Consider the following 18,191-nt stretch of genomic DNA (forward strand, 5'->3'; position numbering starts at 1 on the left):
CACACACACACACACAGACACACACAGACACACACACACACACACACACACAGACACACGCACACAGACACACACACACACACACGCACACACACACACACACATGCACTTCTTTTCCACTGTAGCACACACGTCCTGGTGCGATATGTGTCATCGCTCACTCCCATCGTGCATCTTGCTAACTGCAGCGTCGGTGCCGTCCAATGAGCAACAGGCTTTAATTCAGCGTGTGAATGAGAGTGGAGCAAAGACTGGAGCAGTAAAACTACATTATAGACACAGTTTTTGCTGTTAGGCTGGGGGATCATTAATTCTTAGCATTTATTCACTTTCCGTGGAGCTGCAGCTGCAAACATGAATTTAATCATTCCAGCAAATTGTAATTATGATAGGGTTGGACCACAGTTCATGTTTTCTTTTTACATAATTTCATTATTTTGTGTTTTTGCATATATTTGCCATATCATCTTATACTATATTGAAATTGGAAAAACATTCTTATAAATTTCAACTGCCCAGCCTTACTTCACTGTTTGAGTCTGATTATATCTGATTAATTGAATCCAGCTCCTAAATGTTCTTCTCTCAAGTCATAGTAAACTGAACATCTTTGGTTTTATAGTGTTAGTCAGTCAATTTAACATTTCACTCACTAAATGTTTTACCAAGAAAATAATCAGCAGCTTACTGAGTGAAAATAATCATTAATTGCAGCCATAATTGAGAGAACCTACAACAATTAGTCGACTAATGAATTTGTCAGTTTGAAATTGAAAATTAATCAGCAACTGTTTTGGTAATCAATTTATTTTGGTTCAATTTGAATATCTGCTGGTTTCCTTAGTCGGCTATGATTGGAAACTGAATATTTTTAGGTTTTGAACTATTGGTCGGACAAAACATGACAGGTCAAGACATCACCTTGGATTCTGGGAAACCGTTACAGACATTTTTCATTGGATATATTTATCATTAATCAATAAGGAAAATTGTTTGTCTCTGTGTGTAAACGTGTACGTGTGAAGTTGTGTTAATCTGCGTGGCGATGAAAGCTGAGGTTATATTTGGAGACAGGAATGACTCATCCTGGCGGGAAAACGAGGGGCTGCTAATTGGATGCATCTCTAAACGGAGGCGTTTACTTCTGTTTGATCCTGGTTTTTATTTCCACAAACTGCTCCGCTCCCGCTGCCCCTCCCGCTGCTGCTGCCCCTCCCGCTGCTGCTGCCCCTCCCGCTGCTTCTGCCCCTCCCGCTGCTGCTGCCCCTCCCGCTGCTGCTGCCCCTCCAGCTGCGGCTCCAACCTGCCTGCACGTGCACAACGGGAAAGTCGTCTGTCTGTGACGTGACGTGTTCACAGGGAAAAAAAAAATCTGTCTGGGTGGGCTGAGAGCTGAGGATATTTCAAATATTTCAAAAGGCTGTTTCACCTTTCAGAGGCACCAATGATTATCACATCTGATTGTAACAATGAATGAAATCATAGTCCAGATGCCCCTAATCGCCTCTCAATGCACACAAAATGCCTTGAGAACAGATTGTGATCCATTGTGACCAACACTCAACACAAGAGCGAATGCAATTGTGTTGTCAATCCACATATGACAACTAGCTGGACGGAAATACATAATCGCATGTCACTTTTTCAAACCAGCAAGGTAGCAGCTAAGCAGCTAGCAGCCATTAGCCAAGCAAGCAAACACCATAACAAAGCTCCACAGATGGCTATCAGCCTCTTCTGTTCTTCCTCTATCTCTTTCAAACGAGATCAGATCTCATAATGGACAGGAGACGTATATTAATATCAGGCGAGATTCATTTTAATGGCAGGTGTAAACGGAGTCTTTGTGTTTCTCAAGATCAATACCACGCTGTCCAGAATCCCCCATTGTTGCTGCTCGTCTCATCTTCTCTTCACGGATTAACTTCAGCGTTTACTTGGAGTTGTGTTTCTGGCTACCCAAAGAACACAAGTCCAATATTCACTCTCTTTTAGCTGTGTTTTGGTCTCTGCCAACTGCTGAAGGAAATGTGTGGCTCTTCAGCTGCTAAATGCTCCACTGTGTTCCCCAGCTAGTCACTAGCTTTGTCTGCTGTTTGGTGCTAAGCAGGTAGATAACAGCTGGTTTATTGGTGCTTTTTAAATGAAAACAGCTGCCTGGAGCTGGATGAGAGCGCTCAGACTCAATCTTGCTGCGGGCAAGTTGTGGGCTGTAAAACCAGAACAATGAGCTGGAAAGATGTTAAAAAGCTTAATAGTGCTGAAAGGAACTATAGAGTTGGGAGATAATTCCCCTTGGGTTTGTCATTACAAGCGACACCTCTCTCGTCATTTGACACATTGCTACCATAAGAATAGAGTAGTGTGGCTTTAACATAACTCTTTTTTGTCTTAATATGGTATTAGATGATGCACAGATGATAAAATACTGACCATTACGTTCACACACTGTCCTCCACTGTACTCATTTTAACCCAAACCACCATATTTCCCTTAAACCTCAAAGTAGTTTTGGTGCCCAACCTTAATCACAGTGTTATTTTCTTGGCTCTTTTAGATGCTGAGACAACATCTTGGCCTCTGGTAGTTTGGCACCTATAGTTTATTGCCACACACCGTGCACATACAGTATCTCCACATATCTCCACCAGCCATAATGAGCTAAAATTAGGTAGGTGCAGGAAGTGACTCAAAGGTGCAGCAGTCTGGACATGAATAATGTGATTACACACAAAGGTTATGTGACAAAAACAAAGTGGACACAGAGTTGTCATGTGTTTGTCATGTGAAAACATTAGATAATAGTCAAGTTTAGTGATAAACTGTGGCACAGGTCTTTGGGCGTGGGGGAGGAGAGAGAAAGCAGAAGAAAAGATATTAACCTTGTCTAGCTCATGCTGTCAAGAAAATAAATCGAGTTGTGAGTGTGATGGAATTTCATCAAAGATAGTTTATTCAGAGAGTGGTTTCAGTGAGTCGAGAGGTTTGAGGGCGACGGTCGTGGTGGTGTATATGAACTGTCGATTGGTTTCTTCCCCCTCATCCATCTTCTTTGTGCCAGTAACCACTTGTCTTTTTCCCTGCCAAGAACTGTCCACTGCTAAATGGGTCTTGTATTTGCATTAAATAAAATGTCCTGCCGGTATCATGGAGTGCCAAGGCCTGATGTAGAGGAGGAAATCTATTTTGAACAGCTCAGTTTAGCAGATGCTCGTAATGTTCGTTTTAACAGTGCAGTAAAGGGTGACTGGTAGATGCTAAGTGGTGATTGTGCGCTGGTGTTGGACTTCTCTTGTCAGAGTCTGGCTAATGTGGTTATAACTCCTTCAGTGGCAGCTGGAAATCTCCTGTGCTCCTCTGGAAGGTAAATAAATGAGATGTGGGCAGACTACTCACAGATGAAATATAATATTCCCAAAGTACAACTTCACTGAAGAGTCAGACCATGTAGAAAATCAATGAAGCTTACAGCTTAAAACACAGCCAGTGATACTGAGTTGCACTGTTTCATTATTTAGAGTCACAACGATTGGCTCTTAAAGGTCCCATACTGTATAAAGTTTGCATGTCTTTTTTGGTTATAAAGCAGGTTTAGGTTCTGTATTAATGCTGTCAAAGTATCAAAGCCTCAGTCCACAGAGAAATGCACACAGCCTGTATTCAGAAACTGAGCCTTAAAACCAGCCGTCAGGACTTCTGGAACTTTGTGATGTCACAACAAAGCAGTCACCGCTCTCAACCATGCCTCAAGTCAGCATTGGTGCTCTTTTTGCTGTTAGTACTGAAGCAAGAGCAACCCATGATGGACTAACACTCATTAAGCAATGACAAATTAAAAAAGTTTGTAGTTTTTTTTAGTTGCTAACTTTGTCTCTTCTGTTGTTAAGTGCTGGGCAGGAGGTGTAGAGTTTCTCTGAGAACAGCTGCATGCAGCGACTGAAAACCACAATGACGAGAGTGGTGAGAGTGAGATCTGTAATATAAAAGAAATAAACTGAAAGAAAGGGCTCAAAATACAGCTGGGGGATACTTTTCATGGTTCGTCACTAACATAATCACGTGATCCAGTGTAGTTGACTCCAGGTGATTGCTGCTCATTCCTTTTACAATACAGGTCTGCAGTGCTTGTCCACGAGCTCTGCACCAGACCAGACAGAACCCCATCATAGCAGAAAGAGGAAAAGAGAGACGGGCTAAAGTTACGCTAATACATCTCAGACCTAAAACTACTGATTAAACAGAGATATCTCATCTTTATAACGTTGCATGTGTGTTTCACTGAGAAATTCCTCGCTGTGGAATGACAAGAAAAGCTGAACCTTGAAGCAGAAACTATCTGCATGGCCACAGACCTCCAAACAAACTGAACGACCTGATCTCATTCCTGTGAACAACATCAATCTGTTTCTCTCTATCAAACTGTTGACAGAGCACATTTGCCTCCCACATTTAATCTTAGCATGTAGATGTCGGCTTCACCATCAATATTGACACACACTCACCATCAGAGCTGAGAAACATCACGCATCAAAGTGTCTCAGCAGAGACTGTTTTAATATCTCTAATATATCTTTAATATCTCTCCATCATAGAAATAAAGCTGAATCCTCAGTACAGCTCCAAGTCACTGGGATTCATTTAGTTCCCACATTTCTGCCTGCTATCTTTTGTTAGCATGCTTTTAGCCCACCACATTGTGTGTTGCATGTGTGTGTGTGTGTGTGTGTGTGTGTGGGGGCTCTGTTTCCCTTCCCTGTGGCGTCTTCTCTGCTCACTAGAAGTAAATGGGATTACATAATTAAGTCTTTCATCAGCAGCAGAAAACAGCCAGCATTTCTGCCCCCTCCCATCGACTGTTGATTTATTATCAATTCACACTTCATTACAGATGCCAGAACAGTTTGGAACACCACTTTGTTTCACAGTAAATTTTTACAATCTGAGCTCATCTGTTTTCTGGTTACTCCACAAAGCATTTAGACTTCCATCAGAGGCCACTTTCATTCAAAGACATCAGCCGTATACCATGAATGTATATTTATTTGTGATGATCTTAGTGATAGAGAAGGCAGCTACAGCTGCTCCGTAACCCTGCGTATTAACACCCGGAGAGTATTTGTTATTCATAGGCAGAGAGTCAACCAACACCCACTCTCATCTCAGTATCTCCAGCTTGTGAAAGGCTAATCGGATGGTGATGGGCCGCTTCATTGCTTTCAGATGGGCCTCGAGAGTCTCCTGGTATAAAGGTCGTGACCATGGTGACGAAGGGGGATCAACCAACCGTGTTACTCCACAGAAGGAGACAGGAAATTGTTTGAGTCACTGTGCAGCGATGGCTGTAGGAGGTTGCAGCTCAAGAGTGTCTAAAGTTACAGAGAGAAATACAGTTTTATTGTCGGCCTCTGCGCCAAACACAGAGCGGGTGGCAGAGGTGATACTACAGACTGACAGGACGAAATGACCTGGAAATAAGACGCCACAATATAAAACACATATTTTCCTTACAGTTGCAGTGACCTGTCCAAACCCAAACCTTCATGAGACGGAGCTCCAACCTCCGATAGTCAAGAGTAAAATGTGTAAAACAAGCTCCGATAGCATCATCCACAGTGAGGAGACACGTACAGTCTGGGCTACGACTGTGCAGCCTGGGGTTGTGATGTACGATACACAAACTACTGCTTTCATTTTTAGGTCTGTCATTTTGGTGGATAGAACTCCGTCATTTGGTAAATTTCCTTGATGTAAAAGTCTCCTTCGTAGGCAAGGAAATGTTCATTAAGTATTGATTTATTATTGAAAACTGGATTATCCATTCATTACCGATTGATCTGATGGTTATTTTGTCGACTAGCTGATTGATCATTTTGTCTATAAGATGTCAAATAATGGCAAAAAAACCCCATTCCCATAGTAATTTACCAGATCTCCAGATGTCTTGTTTTGTCCAACCAACAGTCCAAAACCCAAAGATATCCAATTTATTATAATATATGACAAAGAAAAGCATAAAAGAAGTTGGAACCATCAAATGTTTGGCAATTTTGTTTAAGAAATTACTTAAAAGCTGAAATTATTATCAAAATAGCTGCCGATGAATCTTCTGTCAGTTTATTGTTTGGTTAATTGACTAATCGTTGCAGCTCTACACATATTATTCTTTAAACTTCTTTGGAAATGATAAAGCATTATGGTGCAGCAATAGCAATAACACACACACACCACACACACACACACACACACTTTGATGGCAGCACTGTGGGTAAATGTCAAAACTGACGCAGATACAGTTTAATTGATTATTTTGTCGTTCCAGACAAATGAATTCTCCCCCCACATAGTATTTTCAGTGTTTAGCCCACATTCTGCGGAGCCTGCAAAAGAATGAATCAGCATTTAAACACTCGAACACACCGCTCATGTTTTCCATCAAAGTCCACGGCTGTCCTCTTCACTGCACCGGCTTCACTAAATCACAGGAAACAGAACGTGGACAGAGTGTCTGCCATTTTCAAAGGTCTAAATCTTTGTGGCTGATGGACCAAACAACAGATTGATGTAACAACAGCTGATCATCTGAGTCAAGGCTGAGCAACTAATGCAAAACAATTTGCTACCATGACATGTGCAGTAACTGGCTCCATATGTTTGTGTTTTTATGACATCTAAGCTCATTTAGCCTGTGAACGGCACATGGTTGAACCTCCAGGCTGGGACTCCATGAACTGGTCACTGAGTTAACACAAACTAAAATGAGCAATTTGGCTGATGACAAAGCATCAAATGTCTTTCACAGTATTTGCTTGTGATGTGGTGCTGCCTGTTGGAGCGAGAAGCTGTTGAAAAAAAAGAGCAGCACAACTGTTTTTTTGGTTTTCTTTTAAAAACATAACCCCAAAATAAAAGAGGTTTGCTAAACGATGTCAGAGGTAGCATAGATCTTTCCTCTGAGTCCATCCTGATCCTCACGTTTCTGTCCAAATCCATCTAAAGCCTGTGGCCTGAGGGACGTTTGTGAGCAGTTGGATTGAACAGAGTGAGAATGTCACTGAGCCCTCACCGACGTACACCAGGAGTCGAGTCGATTTAGCCCCCGATGCCTGAAGCGTTTGTGTTTCTGACCCCCACATGTTGGTCACTGATGCAGCTGTCTGAAGTGATACCTCAACACAAGAGACACTGGCTCTGTCCTTAAGTGGTGATGCGGTGCTGATATATGGTTTAATTATCCGTGTGGTTCAGATGATGAAGAGTAGAACCACAAACGGGAATACATTTTGACATTATTGTCTGTATTTTGAAAATAATGAGGGACAGCGATGTCCGTCTTTCAGTTGCTCACCCACTTTGATCCCGACTGAAATATCTCAACTAACTAGTGGCTGGATTGTCAGGAAATCTTGTCAATGACATTCATTGTCCCCAAAACGTTGAAGCCCACGATTTGTAATGACACCCTGACTTTTCCTTGAGGTTGACATTTGCGGTTTTGAGGGAAGATGACTCAATGACCGTTGGCTGTTGTTCTCACATTAATGTCCCGCTAAGAATGAACTGTGATCTCTTTGATGACCTCTTAACTTTTCATGTTGTGCCATCACCAGGTTCAGTTTTTAATTTACTTCACATATATTTTGGTTTATGACTAAATAGCATTTTAATAAACATTTTTACCTGTATGTAGGATAAGCATGTTAGCATTATGAATGTGAGCCCCATTTTAACATCCTTATTTTTTAAGATGTCATTTTGAGAATTTTTGATTAATGTGAAATCAGTTCCTCAGAAAGTCAGTGCAAAGTAAATGAGATGAAACACTATTAACAGGAAGTTTTAAAGGTTGATTTATGCCAAGCTGCAGCCGTTCCACATCATCAGATGATCAAAGAGAGGTATTGAAGCAGATTTGTATTCATTAATCTCTGTATTTACTGTGTTATTCTGTTCAAAGCAGATTGAAGAGAGAGGAGCGCAACTAACGAAGCGTTCCCTCTTCTTCCTGGTTTTCGTTTCAGCGAGCTTGTTCTTAGAAATTCACTCGTCCCAGAAGACCTTTGGGTCGTGTGATGTTGGCTTGGCAGTAGAGTGTGTGTGTGTGTCTGTTCAGCACCCCAGAGGCGACACAGGAAGCTTTCAAAGATTCCCTCCCTCCTGCCTGCGATACCCCTCCCTCCTCTTTTCTTGTTGCATCTGCTGCTTCCCCGCTGTAATAACATCACTGTGCGCTGGTTACACTTTTACAAATAGGTCAAAAACATTTTAATGAGCAGGAATGACGATAGTAATAGTGTCACAGAGGTTCGTCTGGCGCTTACCCAGCATAATTGAACACCAACCCTGCCAACGTGCCTGATATTAATTACATGGCTCATTGATTTATTGATAACTCCGCTGTCAGGGCAGTCTGATCACTTCCTAGACACGGAGACAACAATACACACAGAGCAGATATTGATACCATGGTGTTGGCAAGGTTTGATAAACATGAACATACAGTGTGATAAAGTGGTTTGTCTCATGCATTATATTCGATGTGTGTTAGTGCCTTTTATCCTCACAATATGACAACATGAAAGGGCATAAGTGAAGCTTTTATAATTCAGACTGAAGACATATAACACACCAGTCACATAGAAAATAAGCAGCGAGGGAAAAGAGAAAAGGAAAAGGAAGAAAAATGGTGCTTCGAAAACAGTGATTTCCAGTCATAGCTTAGCAACCCTAAGGAGGTGTGGAAAGCCTCTCACGCTTTGGAGTTCTGTGGACTGAACACAGTGTTTTTCCCCACTGTGTGAAACGTAGGCTAATGCTAGCAGCTCTGTCCTGTTTAGATTTGAGGATGTTTACACAAGATAGCGTTACATTTGTAGCACATCCTGATGCTTAAAGTGTCTGTGAAACTAAATTTTATTTTAAAGATATAAACAATAAAGAAACTATAAATTATAAATAAATTAAGACATTTAACCTCCATATTGCTCATTCAAGTATATTATTGTACAGTAAGCTGCAAAACAGGGTTATGTTAGAATTAATTAACAGTTTTTTTTCTTTATTTATATGTTTTCTACATGTTTCATCAATGTGAATGTAAGCTGAATATGTGCCACGCTAACGTTAAGAGCTGGGTTAGGGTTAGCTGCTGCAGCAGTAAGCCGTCCGTCGCAGTTGCAGTTGTGTGATTCTCTCTAGGTGTCACCATTCCTCACTTAAACATGGACTATAAGTACATGGATGTCAGATCTGAGTTTAGTTTTACTGTATCTATAATACACCCTGATAGTGGGTTGATTTCATGTGTATCCATCTGAAACAGGATGTTGGGGTGGGACATAACAGACAAGAGAGGTAGCTGTTAAACAGCTGACAGGGTTGGACCAGAGCAAACATGGAGGATGACTCAGAAGAACTAGATGTTATCCTGCAAAGCACCCTTGTTATTATTGCGGGCAGTAGAGAGTAGGAATACTTGCTCTACATTTCTGCTCATTTCACTTTAATAGCCGTAAAATTAAAGGTTTTATGTGATGGGAGAGGGGAGGGAGCGGCTGTTCTCTCAGCTACTGGTACTGTCTGAAAGTTAATATTGTAATGCTTACTGCACCAAACATTCAATAGCTCTGGTTTTTGGGGATATTGTTGTTGTTGTTATTGTTTTTTTCCATTTTTTAAAAGTTATTTCTTTTTGGCCATTTTATGCTGTTTGATCGAACCAGTAGAGACAGATAGGAAATTCAGAGAGAGTGGGGGAGGGGACTCACTGCGCAGAGCATATGAGCCCATGTGGTATGCACCCTAACCTTTTGGCAATCAGGTCCCCCTGTAATTTTCCATCCACAGAATATGAAATACCAAGGAAATATGTGTTTTTTAAGCAACACTTTACTTTTATTAGTATTGATGAGCAGTGTATGTGTTTATTAATGTACTATAGCTACTAAGCTAACTATAGCTCCGTCTGTGGGCACTGGTAACTGGAGTAACTGGTGTATGAACAGATAATGACAGTAAAACACTGGTATTATAATATAAAATATGTCTTCATAGGAGAAGTTGACAAATACTGTAAGTTGATAACAGCTCCTTACAACCACATTATAGGGTTTCATAAATCATTTATTGAATGTTTGTATAATGCTAATAAATAAACAGGGGTACTTAAAGAAAAGTGGTTTTGAATGAATACCAAACGCAGCACTTCAGTTGTCAGGGTCTGTCAGTATCCTGCAGCACATTCGACCAGTGTCTGTCGTGTTGTTGGGTGTGGCTGGCTCTGTCAGGCTGAACATTTTCTCTCTCTCCCCCGCTGAGCTGCTGCTGCTCTCTTTAACAGACACTGTGGGAAGCTACCAGAATGACTTCAGTGTTGGCCACAGCTGCAGTCGACCCCCATAGACTCACTCTCCAGGGGCACATCATCTTTGCTTGCTCTCCTGAGCACATACATGCTGGAGACTTGCTATTGTTGCAGACGAGGAGTAAACAATGGCTCATCTGAGAGACATTGAAAAACGCCAGGCAGAGGTCAGGGCTTCGGTAGACGAGGGAAATGGTTCCCTAGTGATGAGAACTAGTGATGTCACGGGACACCGGAGTATACCTATACATCACTGCAGCAAGATGACAAGATTTTCTAGGGGTGTCAAGTTACTCTTTAATGATCTTTAGAGGCATGAACAGGTGAATTTGTCCAGTTTTATGAAAACAATCAAAATAGATCTTCTGTAGCAGATTTTCTCTTTATCCCTTTAATCATCTGGTGTTGAGTCAAGTTTAGTTGAGAATCCTCAACTACGGCACAGCGCTGGTATTTACCTCAATACCATTTGGATACAGGTCAAAATGCATCCCTTGCACCAAATATTCGTTTACCAAAAGTTGGCATGAGATGTACACTGAGACACCTCGATTGTTTACTTACTCTTTAATCAGATAGTTCCTGATTTAAAGATAATTCGGCTGATCTGAGATTGTATTTTATGTAGACAATGCATTAAACCTTGAAGGTTGAGCTCATTCTGTCAAATAAAAAAAAGGTTTTGCAGAAAAATCTAATTATATTCCTCAAAATAATGTCTGGAGATAGTGTTTGTAAATCTGGGATATTTTTCAGAATTTTTTCGTTGATTTTGAATGAATAGTTTGACATTTTGGGAAATAGAGTTAGAGTTAGATGAGAAGATTTATACCACTCCCACAGTTTGAAGATGTTTTTACATTTCTGTTTGTGCAATAATTAAATAAAGAGATACAGTGTGTTGAATAATGATCTTAGGAGGTGCTGCGAGGCAGATTTTATTTCCCTCTCTTTCCCGTCTTTATGCTTAACTAAGCTAACTGCTAGCTGTTGGCTGTTGCTTTATATTTATTGAACAGAAATGCGGGTGGTATTCTTCGTCTCAGCTAACCCTTGGCAAGAGAGCAAACAAGAGTATTTCCCAGAATGCCTTCCAGGTGAACATAGTTTTTGGGGAGTATTAAGCAGATGATTATTACTATTCATGTGTAGATGATGTAGCGTATATAAAAGCTATAATATCCACAATTCCAAGCATGTCAGATGCTCACTGAAACACATATGGTAATGACGTTCCCCCTGCAGAGTTTGTTTTGGCCGTATGTTGAGCTTTTCCTCGGCACAGCAGGTTCCCATCAGTGAGACAAACAGGGGCAGCATCACAGCGACAGAGGTGTCAGAGGAAAGAGCGGGGATGACCCGCTGATGGATTCTTAATTGCCCTTTTTTTTGTGTTCTGTCCTACACTTTCCTCCTCTCCTCTCTACGTGATGAGAGCTACAGTATATATGATTCGAGGGATGTAGGAAATGGAGACAGGGCTTTTGAAATGGTGGTGGTGGCAGTTGCATGAGAAAGGATGACACAGGATAGAAAAGCAGAAGGAGCGAAGCTAAATTAAACTATAGAACAATGAAAATAGTACAAGACTAGTTTTCAATACAGTTAGTGATCTCATAGATTTGGACAGATCTTTTAAATGTTTCACGAATGTCACTGTTCAGTTCACCATAAAGTACCATTATGTTCTGACTTCCCAGCAGCACCTATCAGGTTTTAACAGTGGTCTGAGTTCACAGATTGTAATCATGACTATGCCCAGTGGGATCATTAATCCATCCCTAGCAGCCTTTCACCTTTTATATACACTGCCCTGAATCGCACCACATTGCAGGCCCGCTTGTTAATTATAGATGTCTGTGTCGCAGCATGGTCATTATATATTGGCTCTGCTGTGCACTGCTGTAAATGCCACTCTGTGACTTGTGCTAGGCTGAGGAGAGAGCTATGAGATAACTGCTATTCAGTCAATATAGGCCACTGGGCTCCTGCACGCAGATGTCCGCTCCTGAAAGCTGTCATGTCCTTCTTTTCCCAGCCATTAGTGCTGAGCCAGATAACGCCAACGCCGTGTGAATGCCAATGGTCCTTTAATGTTTCACTATTAATTGGCTCTGATCTAGTCTGTTTAAAAATGGGCTTATAATGGATGTTTCCTCCTTACCTGCACTGTGCTGCCAGTGTAATGAATCATGCTAACAGAGGCCCTTTTCTTTGCTTTCCCCCAGGATTTGCTCTTTGAGTGAACGGTGGCCGAAGCCCAACAACAGCAGTGCAGTGGAGCAGGGAGCTGTCCGCGGTGCTGAATTCATCAGCTAACTGAAATCCCCATTGCACACTCATGTGCTTGGGCCGCTCCTGATACCTCCCATTCCTAGCAGCAACAGACCACCACCTCAACGCATCCAAGATGGACGACGACGGACGCTACAGAGACAACCGCTCAGACTTCATCCGCGGCGCCAAGGACATTGCCAAAGTGGCCAAAAAGCAGGTAGGCAAGAAGGTGGGGCGCGGCATGGACAAAATGACCGATGAGTACACCAAGCGTTCCTATAAGCGTTTCGAGGAGGAAGACGATGAAGACTACGCTGGTGTGCCAAGCAACGACGATGGATATTACCGCAACGACAGCCGGGCCAATGACGATGAAGGCCACAGCGACTCCACTGAAGGACACGATGAGGACGATGAGATCTATGAAGGCGAGTACCAGGGCATCCCGAGGGCCGACTCAGGCAAGGCTGGCAGCATGGACGGCGTGACGGACGCCCAGGCGCAGCAGTTCAGGGATCTGTCGGCTTACGAGGGCGAGAGGAGGAAAGACCAGGAGGAGCTGGCCCAGCAGTACGAGACCATCCTGCAGGAGTGCGGCCACGGGAAGTTCCAGTGGACACTCTACTTTGTCCTGGGGCTGGCGCTGATGGCAGATGGCGTGGAGATCTTTGTGGTCGGCTTCGTGCTGCCCAGTGCGGAGAAGGACATGTGTCTATCCGAGCCCAACAAGGGCATGCTGGGTAAGATCACTCCCTTGTTTCCAAACATAACAAATAATACCTTTAAAACATTCATAAAACATTTCTGAACACATGGGAGGAGGGATTACACACATGAGATCTCCCCACTACCAATACAGTGAGAGTCTCTTTTATTTTAACCCATCCGCTGTTTTTACTGGCCTATCTGTTTATTTCCATCTCAGTGCCTCCCTTGGGAGTTTATGCCACCATTTATCCCTGCCTCATCTTGGCCGTTACCTTTGCAGTTTATCCCCCAGTAATTGCTTTTCTGTGGCCTCGTTGGCAGAGGAATTACAGCTATTTGAGATTCAACTGCCCGTGCAGCTTCTGAGCAGCAGCAGGAATTTAAATCGAACCCCCGGCCAATCCAAACACAATGTTCTCTGCTTCAGTTCAGCTGTTTTCTCGCCGGACCGTGTGTGAGTTTGGGTAGTTTGTAATTTTTTTCCAATCCAGTTTAGATTAAAACACGTCCACTTATGAGTTAGCGTTAGGAATAGGCTCGTTCTGTCGAGGCTTTCGTCATTCAGAAGTGGGCGTTGTTACATCTAAACTGGGTTGCAAAACAAGTGATGCGTATGAAAGTGATTGTACAGTGTATGCTGCGTGTCTGTGTTTCTGCATGTTGTTAAGTGGGCAAAGACCTTGTGATCATTTCCTATCCGGAGGGGCCAACGTCCAATCATAGGCCAAACCTGCCTTGCCATCTGTCATTAGCTGCCCTACAGGGACACTGTGAACAAGAGGTCTCCTCAGGATCACAAATTCAAACACATGCTCTATTTTATGTAAAGAACTTAGATATCAAGTATGCGAATAGATGTCAAGTACTGATGTAAAGCATTATACAGCATCCAAAGTTCGTACACATTCTCTGCAGCTTGTTGAAAGAGACAATACAGAGGTACATCTCACTAACTGATATGTGAAATCCAACAATATAGAGCAACAAAACTGGTTAATACAAATGAATAAAAATGGATAAATACTACTGGTTTGAAGTAGATTTATATATAGTTAAACTCAAAATGCAGTTTTCTGAACTAGGAATGCTGCGGAATCCGCATTATTGAATCTTAAAAATCAACTCAAATCAAAATGGAGGAAAACAAAAGTTCTGTCGAGCTGAATCCAAATAGTAGTAACACAAACACTCACATTGTGCTGCAGCTGCATTGATGAACCCTGTTCTCCTGCAGAATGGGATGCCTGTGTATTGAACACCATGAATTCAACTCTAGCTCTGGCTTGATTGGATAGAGTTCAATAACACATATGCTAACAGTGGCCTCTGCGTGACCTTATCTATGTCACCCCCTCAGATTGTAGTTGCAGTACAAATGTTAACCTTTGATAAGTACAACTGTCTGCTGCTCAGTGAGCTGCAGCTCTGGTTCCAGTTTTTCTGTCCAGTAACAAACACTTCTTTAACAATTAAGCTATACCCCGCATTATTGTGTCGTTATGTTCACTGTATACTGTATATAACAGGTGTAAACATACACATAGTCACAAGAACACTCACACAGCTTGGCAAGAATCCATACCTTTAATTGGCTACGGCATTGTGTGATTTTCTTTGTACTCCATGTACAGCACAAAGTACGGATTGGAGTGAGTGTGTGAGTGAGTGTGTGAGTGAGTGAGTGAGTGAGTGAGTGAGTGAGTGAGTGAGTGAGTGAGTGAGTCAGTGAGTGAGTCTCTCTGAATTTGCATGTGTGCTGTATGTGCTGTGTGTCTCCATTCACATTCATACTACAGTAAGCATTAGCAGTAAAACATAACCTGGAATCCAAAATAAAAACTTTCTTTCTTTAGTTTTTTGGTGATTTCCAGAGGATGTGGTGAAAAAATGTGGAGCAAAGTAGTGAGGAAGGGAGGGAAAAATAAGGAAAGAAGGAAAGTTTGTGAAATACATGGAAAAATACTGAAAGGAAAAGGACAGAGGAAAAGATTGGAGATTAAATGATGGAGTAAGAAGTACAGTATTTCCCTCTGGGGTCTAGTGTTGAAGTACAAAGTCTTACAACTACTGAGACACAATACATATACCTCAAACTTGTACTTTTGATTAAATATACTTTTATTACTTCCATCTCTGATTCCCCCCCCCGTGTCATGCCAGTGTGGAGCCAGTAGGGAAACACGACCAGCCCCGATTCCCTCCCCCCTCTCGCTGTTACGCAACACGCCTGACTCATGCTAGAGAGCCTCCTTTGCTCATGCCTCTCTGCATCCCATGATTCCCAGTGTCCTTTTCCGCACCCCATCCCCCACTCTCACCCTTTTCTTCTCAACACAGACCAAATGGAGCTTCCTTTGCCGACACAGTGCCAGCCACTTAAACCTGACGCACTGTTTCAGACTCATGTGCGTTTTTCATTTACTATATGTGAATGGGTGACAGCGTGACAGTCTGCACATGTCACCTTCAATCGCCTGCAGAATATCAACCCTCGTCATCCAGATGTACCCAGAGGGAGGAATTCAGAAGCAGAAACACATCACTGGTAATAAGACCTCCATCCAAAAACAGTTATCCTCTGCAGTTTTGGCAAAATTATCATGAACTCCATAGACATTGCTAGCATAGCATGGATCTCATGTTTCCAGCAAGTCAAACATTTCAAATGAAGTAAGGAAATGAATGGCATAGTGAGGCTTTAAATGCCAAAGCTGATGCCTGTGGTACAGTGGTTTTGCACGATGAGCTAAAGTAGACGCTTTCACAGGCAGCAGAGAAGCGCAGAGTGGTTGTCATTGATTTGCCCTTGTTGCGAAGCTGCCGATGTTGCAACTAAAATGTAGCTGATTTGAGAAGCTAAAACAGAGGTTTGTTGCATGCTGCGGCTCCGCCAGATTTCTGGAAAAACATAATTACTTCTAATGACAAGGAGATTTAACACTGTTGAGCGTTCAATGCATTTCCAGAGATACTGTATTCTTGAGGAGTTTGAGCCCTTGCTACATGCATTTCCTCTTCTAATTTATTTGATCCGAAGCTATTGCACAACTTTTCCTGAGGCTAAAAGGAACCTTTGCATATCATAATGTGTCTTTGGCCTTTTGATTAACATAAAATCAACTGAGAACTGAGATTAAGGATGAAGGGAGAGAGAAGGGATGAAGAAAAGATGGGAGGAATGACTCCTGCTGGCAGACGATACAGGCAAACCAGGTTGGATGCTGCAGCCTGAAGGTGATAATTAACTATTTTTAGCAATTGAATTTTTGGTACACATTATTTTAAGTGGAAGTGAGTGTCAGAAATGATTTATTTTAGCACATTAATATTCAGCTAGCACCTGAAAATAAATATGCAAGCCATCAAGCCACAGACGGTTTAATTTTTTCACTTTGTTGGTAGAAATGTTTTGATAGCTGTGACTTAAATGGCCCTCTTATTATTACATGTTTTATTACCTAATTTTGTTTGATCGAGATTTTATGAAATTATGCTGCAAAAAAAAAATCAGCTGCACCCTTTATTTTAGCTGTTATTCTCCAGAGAAAATAATAACACCTGTTAATAGAATACAATCCTACATCATCTACTGCATGCAACCAATAAGCACCCCTGTAATATATGCATTTAAATGAACAAGGTTACAGAGATTGTGTGATGGTGTTCATGTGCCAAATAGAGCAATACAGGTAACAACTCAACCAAACGATTTATTTCACGAGTTATTTCCACCCTTTGAAGGTGTGATAAGCCGCCGCTGTGGTCTTTGTTTGGAGTGAAAACCTGCATTCACATCACGGCGCTCGCTGTCACAGGGTGAACTGCTGCTTGAAAGCAATTGTATCCTTTTTTTTTTCAGCTTTCAGTGGTTAGCAGCAAGGACTGATGAGAAACTACTTTCTCCTCCGGTGCTGAAGAGCCTCAGCTCCCCGGCTCATTCAAAAAGCCCTGTGCACTCTGGCAGAAAGGGGAAAACAGGCTATTAATAGTGGCTCCCTGCCCCCCCCCCCATCCATGTACACACACATACACTACCCTGGAGCCTTTGGGAGTTGTGTCACAGCGCAGACTGACCACCGTCCTCCCCTCCCCTTTCTCTCTCTCTCTGTCTTCCTCGCTCTCCATTCTCCCCTCCCCCTACTTCCTCTTCACTGTGCTGAAGTGCCCAGATTTCTGCAGACTCTGCCTCTCCTCTCTGCACATCTGTCTTTCTGTACAACTCTGATTTTGTTTCAGCTGCGTTTCTGAAAAAAAGAAAAAGCTTTTACAGTATCTCATAAAATTGCACATCATAAGAGTTATTAAAGAATGCAAGAGAAAACAGGAGCTGGTTGTGATGTTGCACATGCCCTTCAACTGACTGCTCGGCTTAGCAATTCAATGGAAGTGAGAGTAAGGGCAATAAAAGCTCCAGGGACGTAAGAAAAATCTCGCAACAAAAGCCAGAAGAAACAACATTACGACCAAACCAATAGGAAAATTATTTAACTGAAATATAATCCATAATGTAAGATTGTCTGTGTAGTTATAGGAAGCTCAGTCGTTTATCACTTAATCTCTGTAATTTTCCTAATTTCTGTTATTTAGTTGCCAAACTGCAAAATCAGAAAACTGCTGTACCTTTGAATATTGATGACAGCAGGATTTGGCTTTCAGTCAAGCTTTGTTAGACTCATAATCAATTACTTTGCCCTGAGTCTGAGAACAGACAAATGTGATGACAGAGGGAGACAGAGAGGGAGAGATAATGATCCAGTTACAGTGCTTAAAGGGTGACGGGTCAGCACAGCAGTCAGACTGCCGGCCTGAAGCTTTATAAGGGGGTTTGAGGGGAGATACTTACTGT

At 42.1% G+C, this 18,191-nt stretch overlaps 1 protein-coding gene across 1 annotated transcript in view; it reads left to right on the forward strand.

The window, feature by feature from the left end:
- Window positions 1-18,191, forward strand: part of sv2a (synaptic vesicle glycoprotein 2A) — a 45,172-nt gene that overhangs the window by 7,447 nt on the left and 19,534 nt on the right. Inside the window, exon 2 of the mRNA XM_023407160.2 lies at window positions 12,589-13,377. Within this exon, the coding sequence (XP_023262928.1) occupies window positions 12,771-13,377 (607 nt within the window). The 5' untranslated portion in view covers window positions 12,589-12,770. The remainder of the gene's footprint in view (window positions 1-12,588; window positions 13,378-18,191) is intronic.

This window comes from Seriola lalandi, unplaced genomic scaffold (assembly GCF_002814215.2).
Source record: "Seriola lalandi dorsalis isolate HSWRI2012SDOR001 ecotype SW California unplaced genomic scaffold, Sedor1 jcf7180002054330, whole genome shotgun sequence".
Taxonomy (NCBI): domain Eukaryota; kingdom Metazoa; phylum Chordata; class Actinopteri; order Carangiformes; family Carangidae; genus Seriola; species Seriola lalandi.